The sequence below is a fragment of the Mus musculus genome, chromosome 3, assembly GCF_000001635.26.
Source record: "Mus musculus strain C57BL/6J chromosome 3, GRCm38.p6 C57BL/6J".
NCBI lineage: Eukaryota > Metazoa > Chordata > Mammalia > Rodentia > Muridae > Mus > Mus musculus.
In genome coordinates this window covers 145,865,935-145,890,682 of record NC_000069.6, presented here as the reverse complement: position 1 = coordinate 145,890,682, position 24,748 = coordinate 145,865,935, and the positions used below count along the sequence as shown (strand labels likewise).

Sequence of the window (24,748 nt, the reverse complement as noted above, 5' to 3'; positions counted from 1 at the left end):
TTAGGAAATGCTCGGCTCAGTGTCTGCCCAGAAAGACCCTTGGCGAACAAGGGCGTTACTGATGTTATTCTCCCGCTGATGGACACAGGGCTGAACTGAGAGGCAGTTAATGATATTCTGTTGCTAGGTGATCAATGAGGCTGAAGTGGCATGAAGTCCTCAAAGTGGGGTCTGTGGACTTGCAGCTTGTTCATATTGTAGAGTCTAGGCTGGGGCCCAGGAGCTTGCATCGTTAACAACCCTGGCACAGAAGAGGGTGCGATACACTCACCGCTCATCTAGGAGCTACTGTGGTCTTTTGTCTAGGATTGGGAGCCCTACATTTCCCTCAGGTTCACACCTCTACTATGGTAAGTGAACAAGATTACCTCTGCATCCACCCAACTCCCTTTCCCCGTACTAACAGAGCAGCCAGGTTAGAGAATAAACCTTGTCTAATACAGCACAGCCTGCGTACAAAGCACAGCGAGGGTGGGAGAAAGGATTTGAGGAGGAAAGTGACTGCTTTGTGGGCAGAGGGACCCGAGCTCTTGGCCAAGAGCCCATGTAGAAAAAGCTGGGTGTGGTGACATCTACTTGTGACCATAAGCACTGGGGCAGTGGAGACTTGTGCCCTGATCCCTGGGGTTGTGGGTGACTCAGCCTAGCACACCTGGTAAATTCTAAGCCTGGGAGAGACCCTGCCTCAAAAAAACCCTAAAAAGTGGGTGGTACCTGAGGAAAGATCCAATATCGTCTTCAGGCTTCCACATGGATTGGCATGTCCTCTCTCTCTCTCTGTCTCTGTCTCTGTCTCTCTGTCTCTCTCTCTGTCAGCTGCACCCATGATAGCTCATCAAGGATACCCACTAAGAGCTGGGAGGAGTTCTTTTTTCATTTTTAGTTTTTGGAGACAGAGTCTTGTGTAGCCCAGGTTGACCTTGAACTCTGTATAGCTGAGGTCAGGCTTGGATTTCTAAACCTCTGCCTCTTAAGAGAGAGAGAGAGAGAGAGAGAGAGAAAGAGAGAGAGGGAGAGAGAGGGAGAGAGAGAGAGAGAGAGAGAGAGAGAGAGAGGGAGAGAGAGGGAGAGAGAGAGAGAGAGAGAGAGAGAGAGAGAGAGAGAGAGAGAGAGAGAGAGGTGTGTGCGATTACACCCTGCTTGTGCTCAGTGCTGGAGACTCCGCTTGAGGTTTTGTGCTTGGTAAGCCAGCATTCTGACACTTAGCTACCCCCACAGCCCTTGGAGTTCTTGTGTGAGAAACCCCAACTAGCAGGCAGAACCATCCCAGTCACTGTGTGCAAATGACTGACCAACTGCATGAGAGAGAAAAAGTCAATTCATGGTTCCCTTGCTATCAGCAGTCCTTTCTGCTGTCAGTGTTTTGATTTGTACAGCAGAAGGATGTCCCTTTTTGCCATTCCATCATGAGAAGGTCCCCAGAGAGGCTCGCTGCAGGACAGATGGTATTTTTACCTTTGCGCTTTCTGGGTACTCTTCTGGGGTTCGGTGCAGCAAGACATGCCCTTTGCTGGGGATATTTAGATATATGCAGTTGGCGGCCATGTCGTCGGGTACAGTGAGCTTGTCATAACGATGGTCACTCATCTGTTGCATGATCTATTAAAAAACAAACAAAGCAGGCTGAAGTGGAGGCTCCCACACTCACAGGGAGGAAGGCGGTAGGGTGGGACACAGACCTGTAAAGACCACCTTAGACTGCTTTGCAGCTCAGGCTCCTGACGTCACCTCTAGTCACTCAGAACCAAAAGAAGGAAACCTGACCTAGCAGGGATCTTATGAGTGTTCTCGTTCTCTTAAAGTTTGTATTTGTCTCTGTTTTTAAGGCTTAAAACGTATCTGTATTCTGGCTTATGCTCCTAAGACATGCCAGCAGCGCATAAAACAGCCAGGTGCAGAAATCTGGCTGGAAGTTTGAGAATATTCTTGGCTGAGAAAACAAGGCTGCCCTGGTCTTAGGAAAGACAGATCATTACAGCCATCAGAATGGTCAGTAAGAGATGCCTGTGAGCATGAACAAGCACATACAATCTGATCTTCTATGTACATCAAAGTCAAGGCCCAAATTTCCAAGAGATCACAGTTGAAAGTAGGTAGTTATACTACAGTACAAGTAGAATAGGGTGCCAGGATACACATTTGATACTTATCAAATCTCAAGTTTTCCATTTTAATGTGTTATTAGCACACAGTAATATACAATAATGGGTTTCATTTCAGCATTTCTAGACATGTGCATAATATGTTTTGGTTGTATTTACCTCTCTCCAGTTCTCTTGCTCTTTCCACTCCTGATCTCCTTTCTCTTCCCAACTAGTCTGCCTTCTACTTTCATGTCTTTCTATTTTTTAATGAGCCAATAAGCTTCCTTAGCCTGAGTCTGTATTTGAAGTGTCTCCATGATTTCTTCTAGCAGTTACAAAGTTGCAGGCCTTATGTTGAGGTCTTTGATCCATTTTGAGATTTAAACCAATTCTGCCCTACTAAAAAAGATCTCTCTTATTCAGCTCACTTTACTCTTTCTTAACCTTCACAGCTGAGACAGCACCAAGGATTACTAGAGAGAGGCCCAGTGACTGAAGGCTGCAAAGAGACCCTCAAAACATAGTATGTGATGGCCACCGCTCCCATTCAAGCCTATATACACATAAACAAAACCCGTTATGCTCATTGTCTTAATTCCCCAAGCACTAGGGAGGAGCATGAGTAGGTTTTGGTCCCAGGACATTGAGGCAGGGTTCTTCCACCATTATTGAATACCAGACAACAGCTGGTTGGGTTTGCAGCTTAAGTCTAGGTAAATAGGTGACTCAGTGCATTCTCTATTCACAGAGAAAGAAAACACAAGACTCACAGTAAGAAGTTTCGTGGCTAGACCACATAGCTGAGTTCTCACTAGGATTTCCTCTCCACTTGAGCGGGAGGGCAGATCTCCCACCTGTCAATCTGACTCACATGTGCCCAAGGGTGACAACCGGGCAGAAGGACCATCATCACTGCCCACTCCTTGTTTACCATCGAGGGAACACACTAAGTCTCCAAGGTACCGGAGTTGAGAAAGTGCCAATAAGAGACCAGACTTCCTTCCCCTCTCCCCATCAACTTCCTCCAGGGATTGGTCCTCTCCTTCTTTGGCCGTACTTGAGTTTTCTTCAGTTGATGATGGCATTTGTTTGAAATTCTAATCTCTGCTTTTCCTCACTCTTTTCTTAATCACCTTTTCCTGAGCTGTATTCATTAGAGCATCTGAGGGGGCATTCCAGAAATTACAGACATAAGGGCTGGCAGCCAAGCTGGAATAGTTTGAAGATAGTTTCATTTTTTCTTTCATTACTGGGAAGAAAAAGAATTATAATTTTCTTAATGGGGGAATAATTTAATGCTGAAGATATATGAAGCAATTTACTGATAAATTCTACTGAGGGTTTCTCTTAAAACAAATGCCTTAACAGATTACCAGTACTACCTCAGGAGGACCCTTCCAATTAATTTAGCCTCCTTGTTATCATCCTGGCCTCCTTGTTATCATTTTGTGGCAAATTATAAACCATGCTGTAAGAAATGACTTTTAATAATGAACTGGATATACACACATGGAGCTGTGAACAGTGCTGTCCCACTCAAAAACCAAAAGCTTCATATATCTGGGTCTCTCTCTCTCTCTCTCTCTCTCTCTCTCTCTCTCTCTCTCTCTCTCTCTCTCTCTCTCTCTCTCCCTCTCTCCCTAAATGATTTTAAAACAGTAACTGTAGATAATAGACAAGCAACCCTTCTTTTTCATAGAAGAGACACAGGGGGTTGATTATTTTGGACTTGCAGTATGTCTGCCATGTTAGCTGAGGACCAGGCTCCCCTTTCCTGTCCAAAGGGTTCATTTGCATTGCCTGTGTGCTGTTATTGACTGGTGAGATGGTTTGCCATTCACTTATAGCTGCGTCCAGGACACACACACACACACACACACACACACACACACACACACACACACGATACAGTGAATTTGCTGTTTAGAGGCGGGTGAATGGTGCAGGGATCACAACTCTTCATGGTGTGTTCTTATATGTGTGCATTTCTGTGTGTGTGTGTGTCTGTGTATTCATATAGATGCGTGAGTGTGTATGTGTGTATGTATGTGTGTGCATTTGTGTGGCAATGGTGTGTGCATGTGTGTTACCAAAAGGATGAACTGACACTGGGCACCCTGGCAGGATAACACTTCAAAGGGCCCAGGCTCCCGGAGAACAAGCAGAGGTGACAGTAACCGACAGGCTTTCTCTTCCCTTCTTGGACACTCAGTCTTGGGGAAAGATGAACATGATCCTAAGCATCCCAAGAATGTGACTGCTGGGCTGACTTCCAGGATTTTCCTTTTCTTAAGAAGGATGGAGGAAGTGGCTTTGTTCCAGAGTTCTTGGTAAAATGTCTGTGTAGCAGTAAGGACTGAACTTCCTGCTTGTCATAGCACCCAGCACCAAAACGGAAGCAGAAAGCACCTAAACTCTCTCTGTGCGTCAGCAAATTCCTCCTGGAGCAGCTTCCTCTGTATCCCCAGAGGCCTCAGGTTCAACTGGGAAAAGTCCACCTAAGTGCCACGCTATCCAGCCTGTGGGGGGTGGGGGTGGGGAAGATTTCAGAGGCAGGCTACATTCCAAATGTTGTCTCTGACTTTTGTCAGTGGAATTATTATTCTACTTTGAGTAACCAAATCAGAATGGTGATAATTGGGTCTGGAAGCTATTGATGTCTGGACCAACTCAACAGGCTTCACAGAGTGCCTGTCCCCTTGGGGCCAGCCACAAGGACCAAGTCAGGTGGTATGCAAATAGACAGATGCAAGGATATTCTAAGTGTTGCCTGCTGGAGGTGACAATCTGTAATTCAAGCATGGTGCCAAGCATGGGGAGGGTGGAGTCTACCTCTCTTATCGCAGGCACCTTCTTAACCCAGAAGGCACACAGTCCTAGAGAGAAAGGGGCTCTGGGCATCTCTGGGGCCACAGCAGCATCCTTGGATCTCTCAAAGCTGCTTTCTTGGAGGGCCTGGCCTGGCTCCCCTGAGTGGAGTTGCCACAAAGCAATGGGAACCAGTGGGAACACGCTGGCTTTCAGCCTGACACTCTATGCACAGCCAGTCACATTAAGCAGGCATTTCCGGCTGTTTCCCACATTTCTGGGAATTTTCTCATTGAAAGGATTGGAAGGCAGCCCTATTCTTCTGCTTCTTACTCATGCCTTCTTTGTATTACAGCAATTACATTAAAAAAAAAATCCTGGGCCGAGTGGTTGGACAGAACAACTTAAGGCTTAATTGGTCAAATACTGAGGCAAAGAGATAAAGAAGGCATTTAAAGATGGTTAGGAAATATTCCAAGCACATTTTTGGCTTGCTCATAATTGATCTTTCCATGATAGATATGTATGTACCCATCTTAACACAGTAAAATGAAATCAATATTAAAAGCAAGTAATTATAGACTCCACCAAGAGATACAGGACCCAACGCACAATCACTTCTCATTGCTACTAGGTAGCTGAAATAACTCTTTATTGGTTTATCATGCATCAGGAGTTTTATTGAAAGCCTAGCAATATATGGCAGTCTCCAAATCCTGGCCATCCTTTTAGGGCTCAGCCAGTATAACTGGATAATATTATAAATTGCTAACATGGCTTCACATTTCATGGGCTCTCACAGCTGGGCTTGGAATGAACACATTCTGAGAGCCATGTCTCTAGTTAAATAAATGACTGTACTGAGGATTAGAACCCGAGCGAGCTCTCTACCATGAAGCTAGGTCTCCTGTCCGCGGCTGTGTGCCATGTTTGCTTGTTTTTGAGACAGGCTCTCATCTCATAACTTTTGCTGTTCTACTCGCGGTGACCTGTCTGCATCTGTAAAGTGCTGGCAATAAAGCTGTGTGACACCACACTTGGCTTGGATGTGTGTTATTTTATTTTGTTTTATTTTAATATTTTGAGTCAGGGTTTCTCTGTGTAGTCCTGGAAATTCACTCTGCAGACCAGCCTGGCCTCAAACTCAGGCATCAGCCTGCCTCTGCCTCCCAAGTGCTGGGATTAAGGACATGCACCACCACCTGACTTCAGATATGTAATACGTATATACACACATATATACACATATATGTATATGTATATATGTACATGTATATATGAGTACACTGTAGCTGTCTTCAGACACACCACCAGAAGAGGGCATCATATCCCATTACAGATTGTGAGCCACCATGTGGTTGCTGGGAGTTGAACTCAGGACCTCTGGAAGTGGTCAGTGTTCTTAACCACGGAGCCATCTCTCCAGCTCCCAGATGTGTATTTTTATAAATAATATTTTTTACTCATTCTTTGAGGATTTCCTAGTAGTATACAATGTGTTTTGGTTACATCCATCTCCACACCCCTCTTCCACCTTTTCCCCAACACGCTCCTCTTCGAATTTTACTTTATTTCGAAAAAATATAGACCCCACCAAATCCAATTGGTGCTACCCATATGGGCATGAGTGTGGAGCCAACCACTGGATCATGGGCTACCTCCCAACGGCCACTCTCAAAGAAAAATGACTCTTCACTCTGGAGCAGCCATCAACTGTCAATGGCTCCTCAGCCAGCCGTGGGACCCAGGAGCTCGCCTCATCTATGCTGGGAAGCTGGCTGGCTTGAGCTCCTACAGGCAGCCGCAGCTCTGTGTCCCGAAGGCAGCATCCCACAGCACTGGTCCCCATCCTCCTCACAGTCTCCCTGCTCCCTCTTCACTGTTCCTGAACCCTGGTGGGATGGTGATGCGTCTCATAGAGGGCTGTGCACTCACAATCATGGTTTCCGTACGTCTACTGGTTCTGCCTTAACTGTGGCCTGACGTGGGAAGTAGCCCGTTCTTTCTGCTCTCCTGGGTGCAGACAAAGCAACGTACAGAAAGGAAGGGCTGGGTTTTGGCTCTCAACCAAAGCACAGAAGGCAAGGTACAGCTCTGCTCAGGTGTAACCAAAGCCAGGTAGCAGGGGGAGGTGAGTGCTGGTGCTCAGTCCTAGTCTCCCCCCAAAGCCAGGCAGCAGGGGGAGGTGAGTGCTGGTGCTCAGTCCCAGTCTCCCCCCAAAGCCAGGCAGCAGGGGGAGGTGAGTGCTGGTGCTCAGTCCCAGTCTCCTTTGCACACAGTCTGAGACCTGATCCTATCAATCAGTGCCTCCCACATTCAGGGTGGGTCTTCCTGCTCTGTTAAACCTTTCTGGAGGCACTCTCAGATTCATCCAGACATATGTTTCCATGGTGATTCTAAATCCTACTACGTTGACAAGATTAACTGTCCCAGTAACCTAAATCCCACCATCAAAGATTTAATCTCTTGGGTTTTGGAGGCAGCTGATCTTTAAGCATCGTTCTTGGTCAGAGAGAATGGAAAACATTCAGCTTGTGTTTGTGGGTGTGTGTATTCTCTTCCTCTTTTCAATTTGTTTCTCACCACGACCCTCCCTGTGTATGTGGTGATGTCATCTCTCTCTTCATGTGAAAGTAAGACAAGTGCAGAGAAATTCACTAATACGTCCAGGGTCACTCACTCACTTAGACAGGCAATGTAGGCTTCAAGCCTGCGTGTGTCTGACTTCCCATGCCTACCTTCATCCTGACAAGACAAACCACCATCTTATCACCCAAAAGACTAGACTCACAGGTTCACTGGAAGCCCATGGTGACATACGTTTTCCTATAGAGTTTTCTCGGCATTTGCATATTAGCAGGTTTGTGTGCAAATGCATTCCGTACAGTGTCTGGTCTTTGAAGTCATCTGAGTTTGTGTCTGGCCTTACATGGTTTGTTTTGTTTGAAATTATTTTGTTTTTAGGTAAAAGAGAGAGCAGAGCCTTTGGAAGGGAGGAGGGGGTGAGTGAAGGCCATTTGATCTCGAGAGCGGAGAGGAGCAGAAGTGGTGAAGAGCCAAACCCTCTTTACAGTGACGTCCTGGATTAATGTGGCCACTGTGACCCGCTATTGGCAGTTTAGCCTGCCTGGCTGTGGAAGGCTTGTCTGGAGGGTAGGGATGAGTTGGTGCCCACAGAGAGCATCCTAATTATTGTTTTCTGACTCACGATAAGGAAAGCCATCAATGTGATTCCCAATTATATAACTTGGTGTAGCAAACCTGGACCCCAGCAGCTAGGAAAGGATTCCAAGGACTTGCTTAGCCCCTGCATCTTCAGACGTATCGTACCCATGTTTGCTCTAAGGATGAGCCGCATCCCGTTCATAAGCAGTGTCAAAGCTTCCAGTGCTCTCCGCTGGAAATTTAATTTTGTGATCAATTCTCACAGATCCTTTGGTTGAGTTTGCAGAGCTTATGCGTCTGAGGAAGTGACAGATCCGCATTGTGCCTATGTAGCTGCTGGCTGACAGTTCTGTTTATGCTAATGTACAATACCAATGAAACAAAGAAGGCATTTATTGGAGTTTTGTTTGGGGCGATGGGAGTGCGCTCTCTGATGAACTGCACAACCTTTTGAATCCTGGAAGAGCGTCTCATCATGCCCCTCCCCCAAGTTATGGCTAAACACATAACACATTCTTAAGGTCTCCTTTCTCCCCTTGAAGTGGGGTCTGGCCATGCGGCTGAGCCAGCCTTGTACAGGAACTGGTGTGATGGCGGCCATTTACAACCTCCTCTGCATTAACATATGTTTCAATTTAACCTGCGCTAGTCAGATTTCCTCCATCATTTACATTTAGACCGAAGGTTCTTAAATTGAAGGTTTGACACCACTCGGGGTAGGGTCAGTCATTTACTCTTTGGCAATAGTGAAAGGTTTCCAAAACTGTTACGGCTAAAAATCAGTTCAAAACCAAAATGTGTGGTGTGTCCAAGGTGTTTCTGGCAATGCCTGCCCATTCTGCATTACGTGACTTCACTGAAGCCTTGAATTGGAACGCAAAAATGTGAGCCCTACACCACACAGGCTATCAGAGCAGGCACTGTCCACAGAGGTGGCAGGGAACTCCTCAGCGTACAGCTGCAACAAGCGTGTACTATAAACAGCGATCTTGACTCTGCACGCAACGATTTCTGCTCTTCTAGGAACGTAACGGCTTCCTTACAGGAAACGATGGCTTTCCACCATTGTGCAGAATGCTAAGTACTGAATTATTTTACGTTTGGATTGCATTGTGTTAGATAAATGGGCATGCCCATCGTGTCAGAGTGGTTGCTTCGAACTTTAATTAGTGGTAAAATACATATATCCCAAAGAACTTTTAATATATTTTTTTCAAAATTTGTTCTCAGTAAAGGTTTGATTTGTATATCTATTTCGCACACCTATATACCCAGGCTACGCACAAAGCTGTCAGATGACAAGTCATGGTTGGGAAGGCTCAGAAGTCCCCATCAGTTATGAGCTACCCCAGGACATCACTGTTACACAGAGACAACATGCACCAATAACCTCAACAACAGCCAAGGGCAAGATACAGTAATGCAATCTTGGAAGATAGACATTTTGAATATTTACTACATTTGTTTATAATTTATTTAATTCTAAGTATAAAAATTTATTTTTTAAAAAAACGTGTGGGTGTTCTGCCTGCGTATATTCTTGTGTACCATATATGTGCCTGGTGTCTGTGAAGGCCAGAAAAGGGCATCAGATCCCTCAGGCTGGAGTTATGGGTAGTTTTGAGTTGCCATGCAGGTACTGGGAATTGAACCTGGGTCCCCCGAAAGAGCAACCAGTGCTCTTAACCCCTGGCAGAGAAGCAATCTCTGAAAACATTAATAATTCTTCTCCTCCTCCTCCTCCTCCTCCTCCTCCCCCTCCCCTCCCCTCCCCTCCCCTTCCCTCCTCCTCCTCCTCCTTCTCCTCCTCTTCCTCCTCCTCCTCCTCCTTGACAGTGCTAACATAGGTAGCCCTGGCTAGCCTCCAGCTTAAAATCCTCTTCTTTCTGCCTTTTACACACTGAGATCCCAGGTGTATACCACTAAATCGAGCTGCAAAAGTAATAGTTAACAGCAGTTAAGTTTAACAGCCCAACCTGTAAATTTTTCCCAAGTTTTATAGTCAGCTCTCAGAGGTTAGTAGGACCCTCCTCCTCAGCAAGCCAATCACCCCCCCCCCTTTCATGAGACCCTGTAGTTTTATGAGACTGGATGTTAGTGTAAGTGGCCTACCCTTATGCTACTATAAGGTTGATGTTAGTGTAAGTGGCCTACTATATAATATACTGTATAGTATAGTGGCCTGACAGGCTGCTAGAAGTTGATTTCAACCTTTTTTTTTTAAAGATTTATTTATTTTATGTATATGAGTATACTATAGCTGTACAGATGGTTGTGAGCCTTCATGTGGTTGTTGGGAACTGAATTTTTAGGACCACTGCTCGCTCTGGTCAACTCTGCTCACTCAGTCCCTGCTTGCTTTGGCCCAAAGATTTATGTATTATACATAGTACACTGTAGCTGTTTTCTGATGCACCAGAAGAGCATGTCAGATCTCATTATGGGTGGTTGTGAGCCACCATGTGGTTGCTGGGATTTGAATTCAGGACCTTCATGTAAGAACAGTTAGTGCTCTTACCCGCTAAGCCATCTGACCAGCCCCTGATCTCAACTTTTTATCAACACCATAATAACTTCAGTTTTGAAATCTGGTTTACAGAAATTTTGTTTCCTATGGACAGATTGTTTCTGGGTTCAATCAGTTTAGGAAATGCACTGGTGGGATGAGATATCATATTACTGGAAGGCAGATGATAAATTGGATTTATGAAATGGGAGCCAAGACTCCTTGGGGCTTTCAAATATACAAGATGAAGTGTTTCTTCATTTGCACTGAGTGACTGGATGCTTAAAACCCTTTGTTCATTCACTGAAAATGAAGAACCAGGGATGCCTTCTTTAACTTGGCTCCTGTCTTCTTTACATCACCTTTCCGCTGTTATGTCTACTTAACAATTTGTAGTCTTTATGTATTTTTATAGTGATTTGAGTGAAATGTGGTAAAGTGTAATTATATAATTTCAAACAGTTCTTTTAAATCGTGATTCTTAAATTATAAAACTATATAGCTTTCTCAGTGCTGGGGTGACAGGTATGGGGGTGACAGCCCAGTCCCCAAAGCTGTTTTTAAGAAAGTATTTATTTTTTTCATGTGTATGTGTGTATGTGCACATGCAAGAAGGTACCCGCAGAGGCCAGAAGGTGTCAGGTCCTCTGGACTGGAGTTACAGGTGGTTATACACTGCCTGACATGAGAACTGAATTCAGGTCCTCTGTGAGAGAAGCGTTTTTTTTTTTTTTTTTTTTGAAAGGTCAAGATTTTATTGTCTTCATAACAAAATCTGCTTAGAACTGGATCACTTGGCCCTTTCTCTTCTTGTCGCCTCCCAATTCAAAATGCTTGCATCTCTTAATAGCCAGCATCCTCTTAGATCTGCAGTTGGGCTCAACGCACTCCAGTCTCAGCACAATCTTCTTTGTAGTTTTAGCCTTTTTGCGGAAAATAGGCTTAGTCTGCCCACCATAGCCACTCTGTTTCCTGTCGTAACGCCGCTTTCCCTGGGCATACAAAGAATCCTTGCCCTTCTTGTACTGTGTCACCTTGTGGGGTTGGTGCTTCCCACATTTCTTGCAGAATGTCCGGCGGGTTTTAGGCACGTTCACCATGTTCGCAGGAGCGCTAGCAGCTCGGAAAGAGCGAGAGAAGCGTTTTTAATGGCTGAGCCATCCTTCTTCTCTAGACTCTTTAAAAATATGTATTTAAAATTTTACTTCACTATTTAACGATCATAGAGTTTGCTCATCTAACCTCTGCCCACTACACGGCAGTCATATCCTCGGGTGCCCTTTCCCCCCCACACTACGGCAATGGAGACTCTCTCCACGTGTTGCCCAAGTTACCTTTGTCTGAGAGTTACTGAGCTTCAAACTCTTCGTAATTTAGGAGAAAGAAGATGCCTTTCAGAAATAGGAGGGAAACAATGAGAGAGAATGAAAGCAAACTTCAAAGTTCAAGCATGGTCACCATTTACTTTCTTAAATAACTTTCTATTTGTGTGCGCACCAAAGCCTGTTCATGTGTGTATGCGTGCGCATGCGTGTGTGCACGTTTTATAAGTGTATACACACCTCTGTGTCCTCATGGTGGGAGCCAGCGGTGGATGTTGGGACTGTTTTCCTATTGTTCTCCATTTAATTCTTGAGACAAGGTCTTGCACTCAACCTGGAGCTTGCCTATCAGGCTGGGCCCTAGACTCTGCATGTCTCCACTCCTTCCAGTGCTGGGCTACGGGCATGCATGACACACACACACACACAGTTATGCCTGGGTACTGGCTATGGAAACTCAGATCTTCATAGCTGCATGGCAACCAGCTTGCCCACTGATCCATTCCACCACCGACTTTTCTAGTCCATCCTCAAACGGATAAGATCCTCCTGCAGGACACTGACTGTTATTTAGGAAAGCAGCTACTATCACATCCTTCGCAAGAAACCCAAATCCCTACTAAGATAAGTATCTCTGACTAATGAGGAAAGATGCTGTATAGTCTCTTTTCATACTTCCCCAACCCCGAACCGGGCTGAGAGCTACCTAGGTGCTCAGATCTGAAATGAGAGGAATAGACTTGCTTTCTGGGCCTGGCCTTCCGCAGCACTAGACAGAGAACGAGGAAGAGATATTTGGAACACCTGGGAAAGTGATTTCATTGTATAGAGCACCAAGAATAAAGCTCCCGAGACACAGGCAGGATTTGAAATGTCTCAGGCCTGCTTCCCAGAGGCTCGGGGTGAAGAGTCTGGGTGAAGAATGCACTGGAAGATTGCAGAGTCAGCCCCGGAGCCCAGGCTGTAATGTATGTTTCACCTGTTTGCTTTGGTTTGTGAACAGAAGTTAAGTGGCCGGGGAGGTGTGGCATGTCATAGGCAAATGTTTTCAAGGCCTGGCTGTACAACGGAATCATCTGGAGAGCTCTGGACACCACTGATGCCTGGGCCCCAACTACACGGATTTCTATTATTATGATTACTTGGAAGGTAAAAACAAAAAAATCATGATTTCTTTTTCTTTTTTTCTATACTGGGAATTGGACCCAAGGCTTTCATCATGCTATGGCATGCTATGTTCTATAGCTGTACTAGAACCTCAGTCCTAAGACATCTTTGAACCGTTCTGCAGCGCTAGGGAATACAGATTTTTATTCTAATGGACAATGTACGCATTTAAAGCTCAAGGTTCATTTAATGAGATGGAAGGGTGGAATGGAGCCTGGAGGAGATTAGTTATAACGAACTGATTTAATGAGAAACATTTTTTTTTCTAACTCTTACTATGCTTGCCTGTTTGTATACTGGTATGAGTTGATTGTGAGCATGTGTGAGTGTGTGCAAGTGTGTTAGTAAGTGTGTGTGTGTGTGTGTGTGTGTTGGGCACTGAACTCAGGGCCTCGCCCACTGAAAGCCCATTTTACCACTGGGCTACCCTGGAGGCTGGCACTACATACTTTGATCTTTGCCTCGTTCCTGAAAGCTTCAGGGAGACTTTTCACGTGGGACTCATGGTAACACCTGATTCACGGTGCGTATTTGATCTATATCTGTTAAATAAAGCATGATTTTTAAGAGAACACTTCAGTATTTTGCCAACTCCTAAATTCCTCCCCCAAGTCTCCTGCTGCAGCTCCCTGGAAGACACTCAGTCAGAGCTAAGGCCTCAGCTGGCACCTTACCCTTGTGTGTAATCACGCTGGTCAGGGGATCTCTGACGTCAGTCGGCTCTGGATGCATTCCCTGCGCCCTCCTCATCCTCCCTGACAAATTCCAGGGATGGGGACCAACCTCTTATTCAAAGAGCAATTTCCTTCCTCCCTACACTATTCGTGCGGGTAACCAGGGGTCTGTCTGTTGTCAGTCTGCAGGACTCCAGAGCTGGAGAGGAAGGCAGACTCTTTAAAGCAAGGGTCTGCCTCCACGCCTGAGAAAGACGGTGGAGTAAGAACGCGCTGCACAGTCACGTATGTTAACATGCAGACACTATCAACCCCAAGAAGGGTACAAGATGGACAACAGCATTTCCCATTTAAAAACAACAAAAATAAACAAAAAGTGGGGCACTTCAAAGAAAAGATGGCACTTCATTCACAAGCATCTCTGTTTCTTTAATCCAGGAAAGAGTCAGAACATGGTCCAAAAATGGAGTCCTTCGAGGGAATGTCTGAGCGCTTGTGAGAAGACTCCAAGAAGCCAAGACAGGAGGAGCCTTGTGACTTCCGTTTTTTAAAACCACGGAACTGTTCTTGGATTATGCTTTTGTGCCTCTCCTGGGACTTCCGGTGACTCATCAGGACTGGGCATTGTTATCTGTTTGTGTGCACTATGTGCCATGTGCAGCTTGCCCTCGTGTTTGTACAACTTTCTCATGTGACTCATCTCAACCCTCAGAGCATTAACTGTCCGATGCTCTGAATAAAGTTAGCTATGGCAAGAGACTTTAGTCTGCCTCATTTATCGGCTCTATTCTCCCAGGTCCCTCTGCCAGTTACTGCGGTAAACGGGGAGCGACACTACTAGGACTCCTTCTAGAAATGTCTACAGGTATTGTTCTGGGACATCGGTTTTCAACCTGTGGGTCTCAGCCCCTTCAGGAGTCGCATATCAGATATCTTACATATCAGATATTTATGTTATGATTCATAACAGTAGAAAAATTACAGTTGAGAAGTAGCAGAAATAATTTATGCTTGAGGGATCTCCATGACAGGAGGGTCACAGCATTAGGAAGGATGAAAACCACTGCTTTTGATGAACTGCACTCAGTCACTCAGTGTGATATCCCTCCATGGCTTTAGGAGGCGCTTTCACCTGACATACAAAGATGTAGCGGTTTCCCCTAGAAATGCTCTTCTCCTCTTGCCTGCAAAGGCTCAAGCGGGAACTAGCATTTGGTGGACCCTAGACACAGCCAGTGATCCGGAGAGTGGTCCAGCCAGGCACAGTGCTCCATCTTAGTCTTGCCAAATCAGGATTTCTCACGGTGAACTCCAGAACATGGCGTGGTGTGCAATTTCAATGTGTGCGCTCTGTAATCTGTGAGTTCATGGCATGTGAGCGCCACTCACAGATTAGGCACATTAGAGTAGTTTTATCACCATACTTAAAATTGGACAATAACACTCCTAATAGCAATTAAACAAATGACTGGAAGATATAAGAAAATTATAATTCCTTCAGCACCTTCATTTAATTCTGATTTGATTTTGATCTCTGTATCTGTGAGTCACCTCACAGCTCTGAAGTTGGTCCTACTGCATGGAAGATAACGGGGAGTGGCTAGGGCACCAATCTCTAAAGCAACCCCCTGTTTTGATTTGTTTTTTTTTTTTTTCAAGACAGGGTTTCTCTATGCAGCCTTGACTGTCCTGGAACTCAGTCTGTAGACCAGGCTGGCCTTGAACTCACAGATGTCCCCACCTCTGCCTCCCGAGGGCTGGGATTTAAGGCAAGCACCACCACCGTAGCTCAAAGCTATCTTTAGTATCTTGAGAAAATGCTGTAAGAAATACAGTAATCCAACACAGTTCAACAACCCAGGGTCCGTAACATAGAAACAAGGTTTAGAAATATCCTTAAAGATCGCCAGACTAACAAGGCACGTTGAAAGATGAGGATGAGAGAAGGAAATGACTCCTGAGAGCAGTGGGGTGTTTTGCAGGAGTGTGGTAGCAGCGGGAGGAAGCCCTCCGCAGGGACCGGAGAAGAGCTCACAGTCTAAACACCCGCTCTGACTTAGCGTCTGCATTTTACCGTGTGCCTTACTTATGTGCAGCCGGGGCGCCCATCAACACCAAAGGCATTTAACACATGTGACTTCCTCAGAGGATCAGTAAACCCAAAACTCAACCGTCCTCCTTCCAACTCAACTGACACATTTCCTAATCCCTTCCACAGCAGAGGTACTGCTGCTGGTGTGGCTGGAGGATCAGTGAACTCAGGGGAGGGGTGAGATGAGGTGGGGCAGGGATGGAGTGGGGTGTGTGTGTCACAGGGGCCACGCTGTGATGACGTATTAGTGAAGCTCATGATGCAGGAGCTGTACTTTTGATTATTTTTTAATCTTCTGCCAAATCAATTAGGTCAAGAAAACAAACTGGAGGCTGGTAGAGGTAGAAGATATGCTGAGATATCTTTTTGGGGGGAGATGGGCTGACTGTGGGTAAATGCAAACTGAAAAGAGATAGAAAACACTGAAGGCAGAGATGCCACAATTGGACAAACGCTGACCCCAGTTGCTGCCAATGGAAACTGAAATGGAAGCCAGCCCCTTTAGTGTCTTACAGGCTTAGACTCTGGCCGTCCTCCAGAGCAGCTGTCCTCTGGACATATCTGAGTACCACTCGGTTCCCAAAACATGAATCTAGGTCAGTGAAATGCAGCAAGGTATTTTTGCCCAGTGATTTCTGATGGTTTGTTCCTTTGGAGGCCATAGAGGACTGGGAAGGTCTGAAGTCTTCCAGATCACCCCAAGGCCGGCTCATTTCCTCACATCAGCTAGCTCAGCACTGGTCTCCCCTTCAGAGTCCTCAGTCACTCCTATCCCTGGCCTCTCCTCCTTCACTGCTCTGCCCATTCTCACCGTTTCCCTTCTCACTCATTCCCGAAAGATGGCATCTAACTAGATTTATGGCGGTTAATCATTATTTCTGTTGAATCATTATTGTACGGCATCTTTCTGATAGACCACACTCTGATTTTACCCTTATCCTAAAAAACACTTTGGGTTGCTGGTTCATTCCCATAACCCCAGCATTCAGAAGGCCGAGGGAGATCAGCCTCAGCTGAAGACTGAGTTCCTTGTCAAAAGACCAAACACACAGACACACACACAGACACACACACAGACACACACACACACACACAGACACACACACAGACACACACACACGGACACACACAGACACACACAGACACACACATACACACACAGACACACAGACACACACACACACACACGCACACACACACACACAGACACACACACACACACACACAGACACACACACACACACACACACACACACACACACACACTTTGCAGCTCTCCACAGATTGTAGGTGTTGAGGTTTGGCTATGTATTGTAATGCTAAATTCTGTACCAGAAGGTCAAGGCCTAAGAGTGAATTCTTCAACAAGCTTTTGTTGTTCAAACCCTGTTCCTTAATTTAAAACTATTGGTTAAGTAAAATTGGCTACAGCCAATTACTGGAGGGATTAGAGGTAGGTGGTTTTGAGTGACCTGGTGAGGGAGAAGCAGGGAGAGAGGAGAGACCACAAGGAGAGAGAGAGGAAGGCACCATGAGAGGAGAGGCATTGTGAGCACATGGGCAGGAGAAACAGCAAGTATTTGGGGAAGACGGCTGGCCAGTAGGGAGGTAGCCAGGCCAGCCGTCAGAAAAGCAGATTAGGGTTCAGCCCCCAGTCACTGTCAAAGCCAAAGAAATCACCATAGTCTTGAGTCTCACAGATTTGTAAGCCAGTCGGGGATAAGCTTAAATGGGTTGTATACAGCGGGGAAGATAACAACCCAACTCCTGTGGCCTAGGACGGTACCACATTAGGCGAGACAGTGGGTCTTCTCTGAGATCATCCTTATTGGTTGCTTTGTTGTTACGCGGATGCTATTTTCTCGTAGGTAGCTGTGCACCCTCACGTGTAATTCAGCTCCGCTGCACATGCCCACGTTGAGTACATGGCAGTTACCTTGCCTGGCCATCATGGAGTTCCCAGCAGGAAAGAATGATGCTCCAATTTCCTAGCGAGGCTGATTCAACTTTTTTTTTTTCCAAGAATAGACTGAGTACAGGACATGGGGTCACATGGGGAGAGCTGGAGGCACAGCCAGGATGACAATCCATGAATTTAGATGTTAGGTTCTCTGCTTTGCTCTCAGAGCTGGCTTGAGTCTGTGGGCAATCACGCTGTTTTAGTCAAATCAACATAGGATCATTGTTAAATTTCTCCTTTTCTACCAGTGTCTTGAAATGTCACTTGTCCCACAAAAACTTCATACATCAAGCCTGAGCCCTGCTGTTAGGTAGTGTGTGTGTGTGTGTGTGTGTGTGTGTGTGTGTGTGTGTGTTTGGGGAGGGGCACAGAAATATAGGAATATGAGTCATAGGCGAGCTTCCTGTTCTCAGAAAAATGATCACATTCGTGAGTTTTGGTAAAGTGAGATATTTTAAGAAGGAATTTCAGCATGTCAGATGGATGGAAGAGCTGGAATCTAAATGATTTCCCAGTGAGGTATTATATTTCAAGTCCGGGTCATTTTGGATTTTAGGCAGCAATTAAGTTGAGGATTTCTAGACTCCCATGGCTTTCATTTGATGCATGGTTTCGTTTCTCTATTCTGCACCCATTTTACCCATGGGAGCCATGAGGAGCTGGCTTCCTCAGTCAAGAAAGTCAACAAAGAACTTCATGTGGGATTCTAAGCTAGGTGCCTGGGAGGTTGCTCATATCCTTGAACCAAAAGTTCTTAACTTGGTTTCCGGTGGAGGCTGCTGGGATCTCTGCTAGACCTAAATCCCCAGAACTGGCCAACGCAATGAGTTCTCAGAAAGGCCTTCAGGTGATTTGTAAGCCATCTCTCTGGCTAGGGACTGCTATTTTGGTATAACTTTCTGACTTTTTCATTTTGTGAGATTTGGATTGCAAAGCCCCGTGTGAGGGCATGCATCTGAGGGCTGAGGGATGCCCAGATTTCCCCACAGTATCCAACGGAGTCAGCACAGCACTTCTGATACATTATACACTTCTTTTTTTTTTTTTTTTCCATTTTTTATTAGGTATTTAACTCATTTACATTTCCAATGCTATACCAAAAGTCCCCCATATCCACCCACCCCCACTCCCCTGCCCACCCACTCCCCCTTTTTGGCCCTGGAATTCCCCTGTACTGGGGCATATAAAGTTTGCAAGTCCAATGGGCCTCTCTTTCCAGTGATGGCCGACTAGGCCATCTTTTGATATATATGCAGCTAGAGTCAAGAGCTCCGGGGTACTGGTTAGCTCATAATGTTGTTCCACCTATAGGGTTGCAGATCCCTTTAGCTCCTTGGCTACTTTCTCTAGCTCCTCCATTGGGAGCCCTATGATCCATCCATTAGCTGACTGTGAGCATCCACTTCTGTGTTTGCTGGGCCCCGGCATAGTCTCACAAGAGACAGCTACATCTGCGTCCTTTCAATAAAATCTTGCTAGTGTATGCAATGGTGTCAGCGTTTGGATGCTGATTATGGGGTGGATCCCTGGCTATGGCAGTCTCTACATGGTCCATCCTTTCATCTCAGCTCCAAACTCCGTCTCTGTAACTCCTTCCATGGGTGTTTTGTTCCCAAATCTAAGGAGGGGCATAGTGTCCACACTTCAGTCTTCATTCTCCTTGAGTTTCATGTGTTTAGCAAATTATATCTTATATCTTGGGTATCCTAGGTTTGGGGCTAATATCCACTTATCAGTGAATACATATTGTGTGAGTTCCTTTGTGAATGTGTTACCTCACTCAGGATGATGCCCTCCAGGTCCATCCATTTGGCTAGGAATTTCATAAATTCATTCTTTTTAATAGCTGAGTAGTACTCCATTGTGTAGATGTACCACATTTTCTGTATCCATTCCTCTGTTGAGGGGCATCTAGGTTCTTTCCAGCTTCTGGCTATTATAAATAAGGCTGCTATGAACATAGTGGAGCATGTGTCCTTCTTACCTGTTGGGGCATCTTCTGGATATATGCCCAGGAGAGGTATTGCTGGATCCTCCGGTAGTACTATGTCCAGTTTTCTGAGGAACCGCCAGACTGATTTCCAGAGTGGTTGTACAAGCCTGCACTCCCACCAACAATGGAGGAGTGTTCCTCTTTCTCCACATCCTCGCCAGCATCTGCTGTCACCTGAATTTTTGATCTTAGCCATTCTGACTGGTGTGAGGTGGAATCTCAGGGTTGTTTTGATTTGCATTTCCCTGATGATTAAGGATGTTGAACATTTTTTCAAGTGCTTCTCTGCCATTCGGTATTCCTCAGGTGAGAATTCTTTGTTCAGTTCTGAGCCCCATTTTTTAATGGGGTTATTTGATTTTCTGAAGTCCACCTTCTTGAGTTCTTTATATATGTTGGATATTAGTCCCCTATCTGATTTAGGATAGGTAAAGATCCTTTCCCAATCTGTTGGTGGTCTTTTTGTCTTATTGACGGTGTCTTTTGCCTTGCAGAAACTTTGGAGTTTCATTAGGTCCCATTTGTCAATTCTTGATCTTACAGCACAAGCCATTGCTGTTCTGTTCAGGAATTTTTCCCCTGTGCCCATATCTTCAAGGCTTTTCCCCACTTTCTCCTCTATAAGTTTCAGTGTCTCTGGTTTTATGTGAAGTTCCTTGATCCACTTAGATTTGACCTTAGTACAAGGAGATAAGTATGGATCGATTCGCATTCTTCTACACGATAACAACCAGTTGTGCCAGCACCAATTGTTGAAAATGCTGTCTTTCTTCCACTGGATGGTTTTAGCTCCCTCATCGAAGATCAAGTGACCATAGGTGTGTGGGTTCATTTCTGGATCTTCAATTCTATTCCATTGGTCTACTTGTCTGTCACTATACCAGTACCATGCAGTTTTTATTACAATTGCTCTGTAGTAAAGCTTTAGGTCTGGCATGGTGATTCCGCCAGAAGTTCTTTTATCCTTGAGAAGACTTTTTGCTATCCTAGGTTTTTTGTTATTCCAGACAAATTTGCAAATTGCTCCTTCCAATTCGTTGAAGAATTGAGTTGGAATTTTGATGGGGATTGCATTGAATCTGTAGATTGCTTTTGGCAAGATAGCCATTTTTACAATGTTGATCCTGCCAATCCATGAGCATGGGAGATCTTTCCATCTTCTGAGATCTTCTTTAATTTCTTTCTTCAGAGATTTGAAGTTTTTATCATACAGATCTTTCACCTCCTTAGTTAGAGTCACGCCAAGATATTTTATATTATTTGTGACTATTGAGAAGGGTGTTGTTTCCCTAATTTCTTTCTCAGCCTGTTTATTCTTTGTATAGAGAAAGGCCATTGACTTGTTTGAGTTTATTTTATATCCAGCTACTTCACCGAAGCTGTTTATCAGGTTTAGGAGTTCTCTGGTAGAATTTTTAGGGTCACTTATATATACTATCATATCATCTGCAAAAAGTGATATTTTGACTTCCTCTTTTCCAATTTGTATCCCCTTGATCTCCTTTTGTTGTCGAATTGCTCTGGCTAATACTTCAAGTACTATGTTGAAAAGGTAGGGAGAAAGTGGGCAGCCTTGTCTAGTCCCTGATTTTAGTGGGATTGCTTCCAGCTTCTCTCCATTTACTTTGATGTTGGCTACTGGTTTGCTGTAGATTGCTTTTATCATGTTTAGGTATGGGCCTTGAATTCCTGATCTTTCCAAAACTTTTATCATGAATGGGTGTTGGATCTTGTCAAATGCTTTTTCTGCATCTAACGAGATGATCATGTGGTTTTTGTCTTTGAGTTTGTTTATATAATGGATTACATTGATGGATTTTCGTATATTAAACCATCCCTGCATCCCTGGAATAAAACCTACTTGGTCAGGATGGATGATTGCTTTAATGTGTTCTTGGATTCGGTTAGCGAGAATTTTATTGAGGATTTTTGCATCGATATTCATAAGAGAAATTGGTCTGAAGTTCTCTATCTTTGTTGGATCTTTCTGTGGTTTAGGTATCAGAGTAATAGTGGCTTCATAAAATGAGTTGGGTAGAGTACCTTCTACTTCTATTTTGTGAAATAGTTTGTGCAGAATTGGAATTAGATCTTCTTTGAAGGTCTGATAGAACTCTGCACTAAACCCATCTGGTCCTGGGCTTTTTTTGGTTGGGAGACTATTAATAACTGCTTCTATTTCTTTAGGTGATATGGGACTGTTTAGATGGTCAACTTGATCCTGATTCAACTTTGGTACCTGGTATCTGTCCAGAAATTTGTCCATTTCGTCCAGGTTTTCCAGTTTTGTTGAGTATAGCCTTTTGTAGAAGGATCTGATGGTGTTTTGGATTTCTTCAGGATCTGTTGTTATGTCTCCCTTTTCATTTCTGATTTTGTTAATTAGGATTTTGTCCCTGTGCCCTTTAGTGAGTCTAGCTAAGGTTTAATCTATCTTGTTGATTTTCTCAAAGAACCAACTCCTCGTTTGGTTAATTCTTTGAATAGTTCTTCTTGTTTCCACTTGGTTGATTTCACCCCTGAGTTTGATTATTTCCTGCCGTCTACTCCTCTTGGGTGAATTTGCTTCCTTTTTTTCTAGGGCTTTTAGATGTGTTGTCAAGCTGCTAGTATGTGCTGTCTCCCGTTTCTTCTTGGAGGCACTCAGCGCTATGAGTTTCCCTCTTAGAAATGCTTTCATTGTGTCCCATAGGTTTGGGTACGTTGTGGCTTCATTTTCATTAAACTCTAAAAAGTCTTTAATTTCTTTCTTTATTCCTTCCTTGACCAAGGTATCATTGAGAAGAGTGTTATTCAGTTTCCACGTGAATGTTGGCTTTCCATTATTTATGTTGTTATTGAAGATCAGTCTTAGGCCATGGTGGTCTGATAGGATACATGGGACAATTTCAATATTTTTGTATCTATTGAGGCCTGTTTTGTGACCAATTATATGGTCAATTTTGGAGAAGGTCCCGTGAGGTGCTGAGAAGAAGGTATATCCTTTTGTTTTAGGATAAAATGTTCTGTAGATATCTGTCAGGTCCATTTGTTTCATAACTTCTGTTAGTTTCACTGTGTCCCTGTTTAGTTTCTGTTTCCACGATCTGTCCTTTGAAGAAAGTGGTGTGTTGAAGTCTCCCACTATTATTGTGCGAGGTGCAATGTATGCTTTGAGCTTTACTAAAGTGTCTCTAATGAATGTGGCTGCCCTGGCATTTGGTGCGTAGATATTCAGAATTGAGAGTTCCTCTTGGAGGATTTTACCTTTGATGAGTATGAAGTGTCCCTCCTTGTCTTTTTTGATAACTTTGGGTTGGAAGTCGATTTTATCCGATATTAAAATGGCTACTCCAGCTTGTTTCTTCAGTCCATTTGCTTGGAAAATTGTTTTCCAGCCTTTCACTCTGAGGTAGTGTCTGTCTTTTTCCCTGAGATGGGTTTCCTGTAAGCAGCAGAATGTTGGGTCCTGTTTGTGTAGCCAGTCTGTTAGTCTATGTCTTTTTATTGGGGAATTGAGTCCATTGATATTAAGAGATATTAAGGAAAAGTAATTGTTGCTCCCTTTTATTTTTGTTGTTAGAGTTGGCATTCTGTTCTTGTGGCTGTCTTCTTTTTGGTTTGTTGAATGATTACTTTCTTGGTTGTTCTAGGGCGTGATTTCCGTCCTTGTATTGCTTCTTTTCTGTTATTATCCTTTGAAGGGCTGGATTCGTGGAAAGATATTGTGTGAACTTGGTTTTGTCGTGGAATACTTTGGTTTCTCCATCTATGGTAATTGAGAGTTTGGCCGGGTATAGTAGCCTGGGCTGGCATTTGTGTTCTCTTAGTGTCTGTATAACATCTGTCCAGGCTCTTCTGGCTTTCATAGTCTCTGGTGAAAAGTCTGGTGTAATTCTGATAGGCCTTCCTTTATATGTTACTTGACCTTTCTCCCTTACTGCTTTTAATATTCTATCTTTATTTAGTGCATTTGTTGTTCTGATTATTATGTGTCGGGAGGAATTTCTTTTCTGGTCCAGTCTATTTGGAGTTCTGTATGCTTCTTGTATGATCATGGGCATCTCTTTTTTTATGTTTGGGAAGTTTTCTTCTATTATTTTGTTGAAGATATTAGCTGGCCCTTTAAGTTGAAAATCTTCATTCTCATCAATTCCTATTATCCGTAGGTTTGGTCTTCTCATTGTGTCCTGGATTACCTGGATGTTTTGAGTTAGGATCCTTTTGCATTTTGTATTTTCTTTGACTGTTGTGTCGATGTTCTCTATGGAATCTTCTGCACCTGAGATTCTCTCTTCCATTTCTTGTATTCTGTTGCTGATGCTCGCATCTATGGTTCCAGATCTCTTTCCTAGGGTTTCTATCTCCAGCGTTGCCTCGCTTTGGGTTTTCTTTATTGTGTCTACTTCCCCTTTTAGTTCTAGTATGGTTTTGTTCATTTCCATCACCTGTTTGGCTGTGTTTTCCTGCTTTTCTTTAAGAGCCTGTAACTCTTTAGCAGTGCTCTCCTGTAAATCTTTAAGTGACTTATGAAAGTCCTTCTTGATGTCCTCTATCATCATCATGAGAAATGTTTTTAAATCTGGGTCTAGATTTTCGGTTGTGTTGGGGTGCCCAGGACTAGGTGGGGTGGGAGTGCTGCGTTCTGATGATGGTGAGTGGTCTTGATTTCTGTTAGTAGGATTCTTACGTTTGCCTTTCGCCATCTGGTAATCTCTGAAGCTAGCTGTTTTAGTTGTCACTGTTAAGAGCTTGTTCTTCAGGTGACTCTGTTAGCCTCTATGAGCAGACCTGGAGGGTAGCACTCTCCTTAGTTTCAGTGGGCAGAGTATTCTCTGCAGGCAAGCTCTCTTCTTGCAAGGCAGGTACCCAGATATCTGGTGTTCGAACCAGACTCCTGGCAGAAGTTGTGTTCCACTCACTAGAGGTCTTAGGATCACGTGTGGAATCCTGTGTGGGCCCTTGCGGGTGTCAGGCGACTCAGCTGGCAAGGTAGCC

The 24,748-nt window shown here is 44.4% G+C and overlaps 1 protein-coding gene, 1 long non-coding RNA gene and 1 pseudogene across 8 annotated transcripts in view; 1 reads left to right on the top strand and 2 right to left on the bottom strand.

The window, feature by feature from the left end:
* The window catches only part of Ddah1 (dimethylarginine dimethylaminohydrolase 1), a 135,586-nt gene that overhangs the window by 3,595 nt on the left and 107,243 nt on the right, over positions 1 to 24,748 (bottom strand). For all 4 annotated transcript variants that reach the window (NM_026993.3, XM_011240221.3, XM_030252803.1 and 1 more), the window contains exon 5: positions 1,456 to 1,599. In NM_026993.3, coding sequence (NP_081269.1) covers positions 1,456 to 1,599 — 144 coding nt within the window. The remainder of the gene's footprint in view (positions 1 to 1,455; positions 1,600 to 24,748) is intronic.
* Positions 4 to 14,485, top strand: Gm35187. 4 transcript variants are annotated; one of them, XR_001784024.2, is made up of 4 exons: positions 4 to 350; positions 12,889 to 13,034; positions 13,909 to 14,011; positions 14,165 to 14,485. It is a non-coding gene; the product is annotated as a predicted gene, 35187 (long non-coding RNA). The 4 variants fall into 4 exon arrangements; XR_001784025.2 differs by lacking the exon at positions 12,889 to 13,034 and adding an exon at positions 2,833 to 3,043; XR_001784023.2 differs by lacking the exon at positions 12,889 to 13,034.
* Positions 11,302 to 11,698, bottom strand: Rpl36a-ps2 (ribosomal protein L36A, pseudogene 2; annotated as a pseudogene).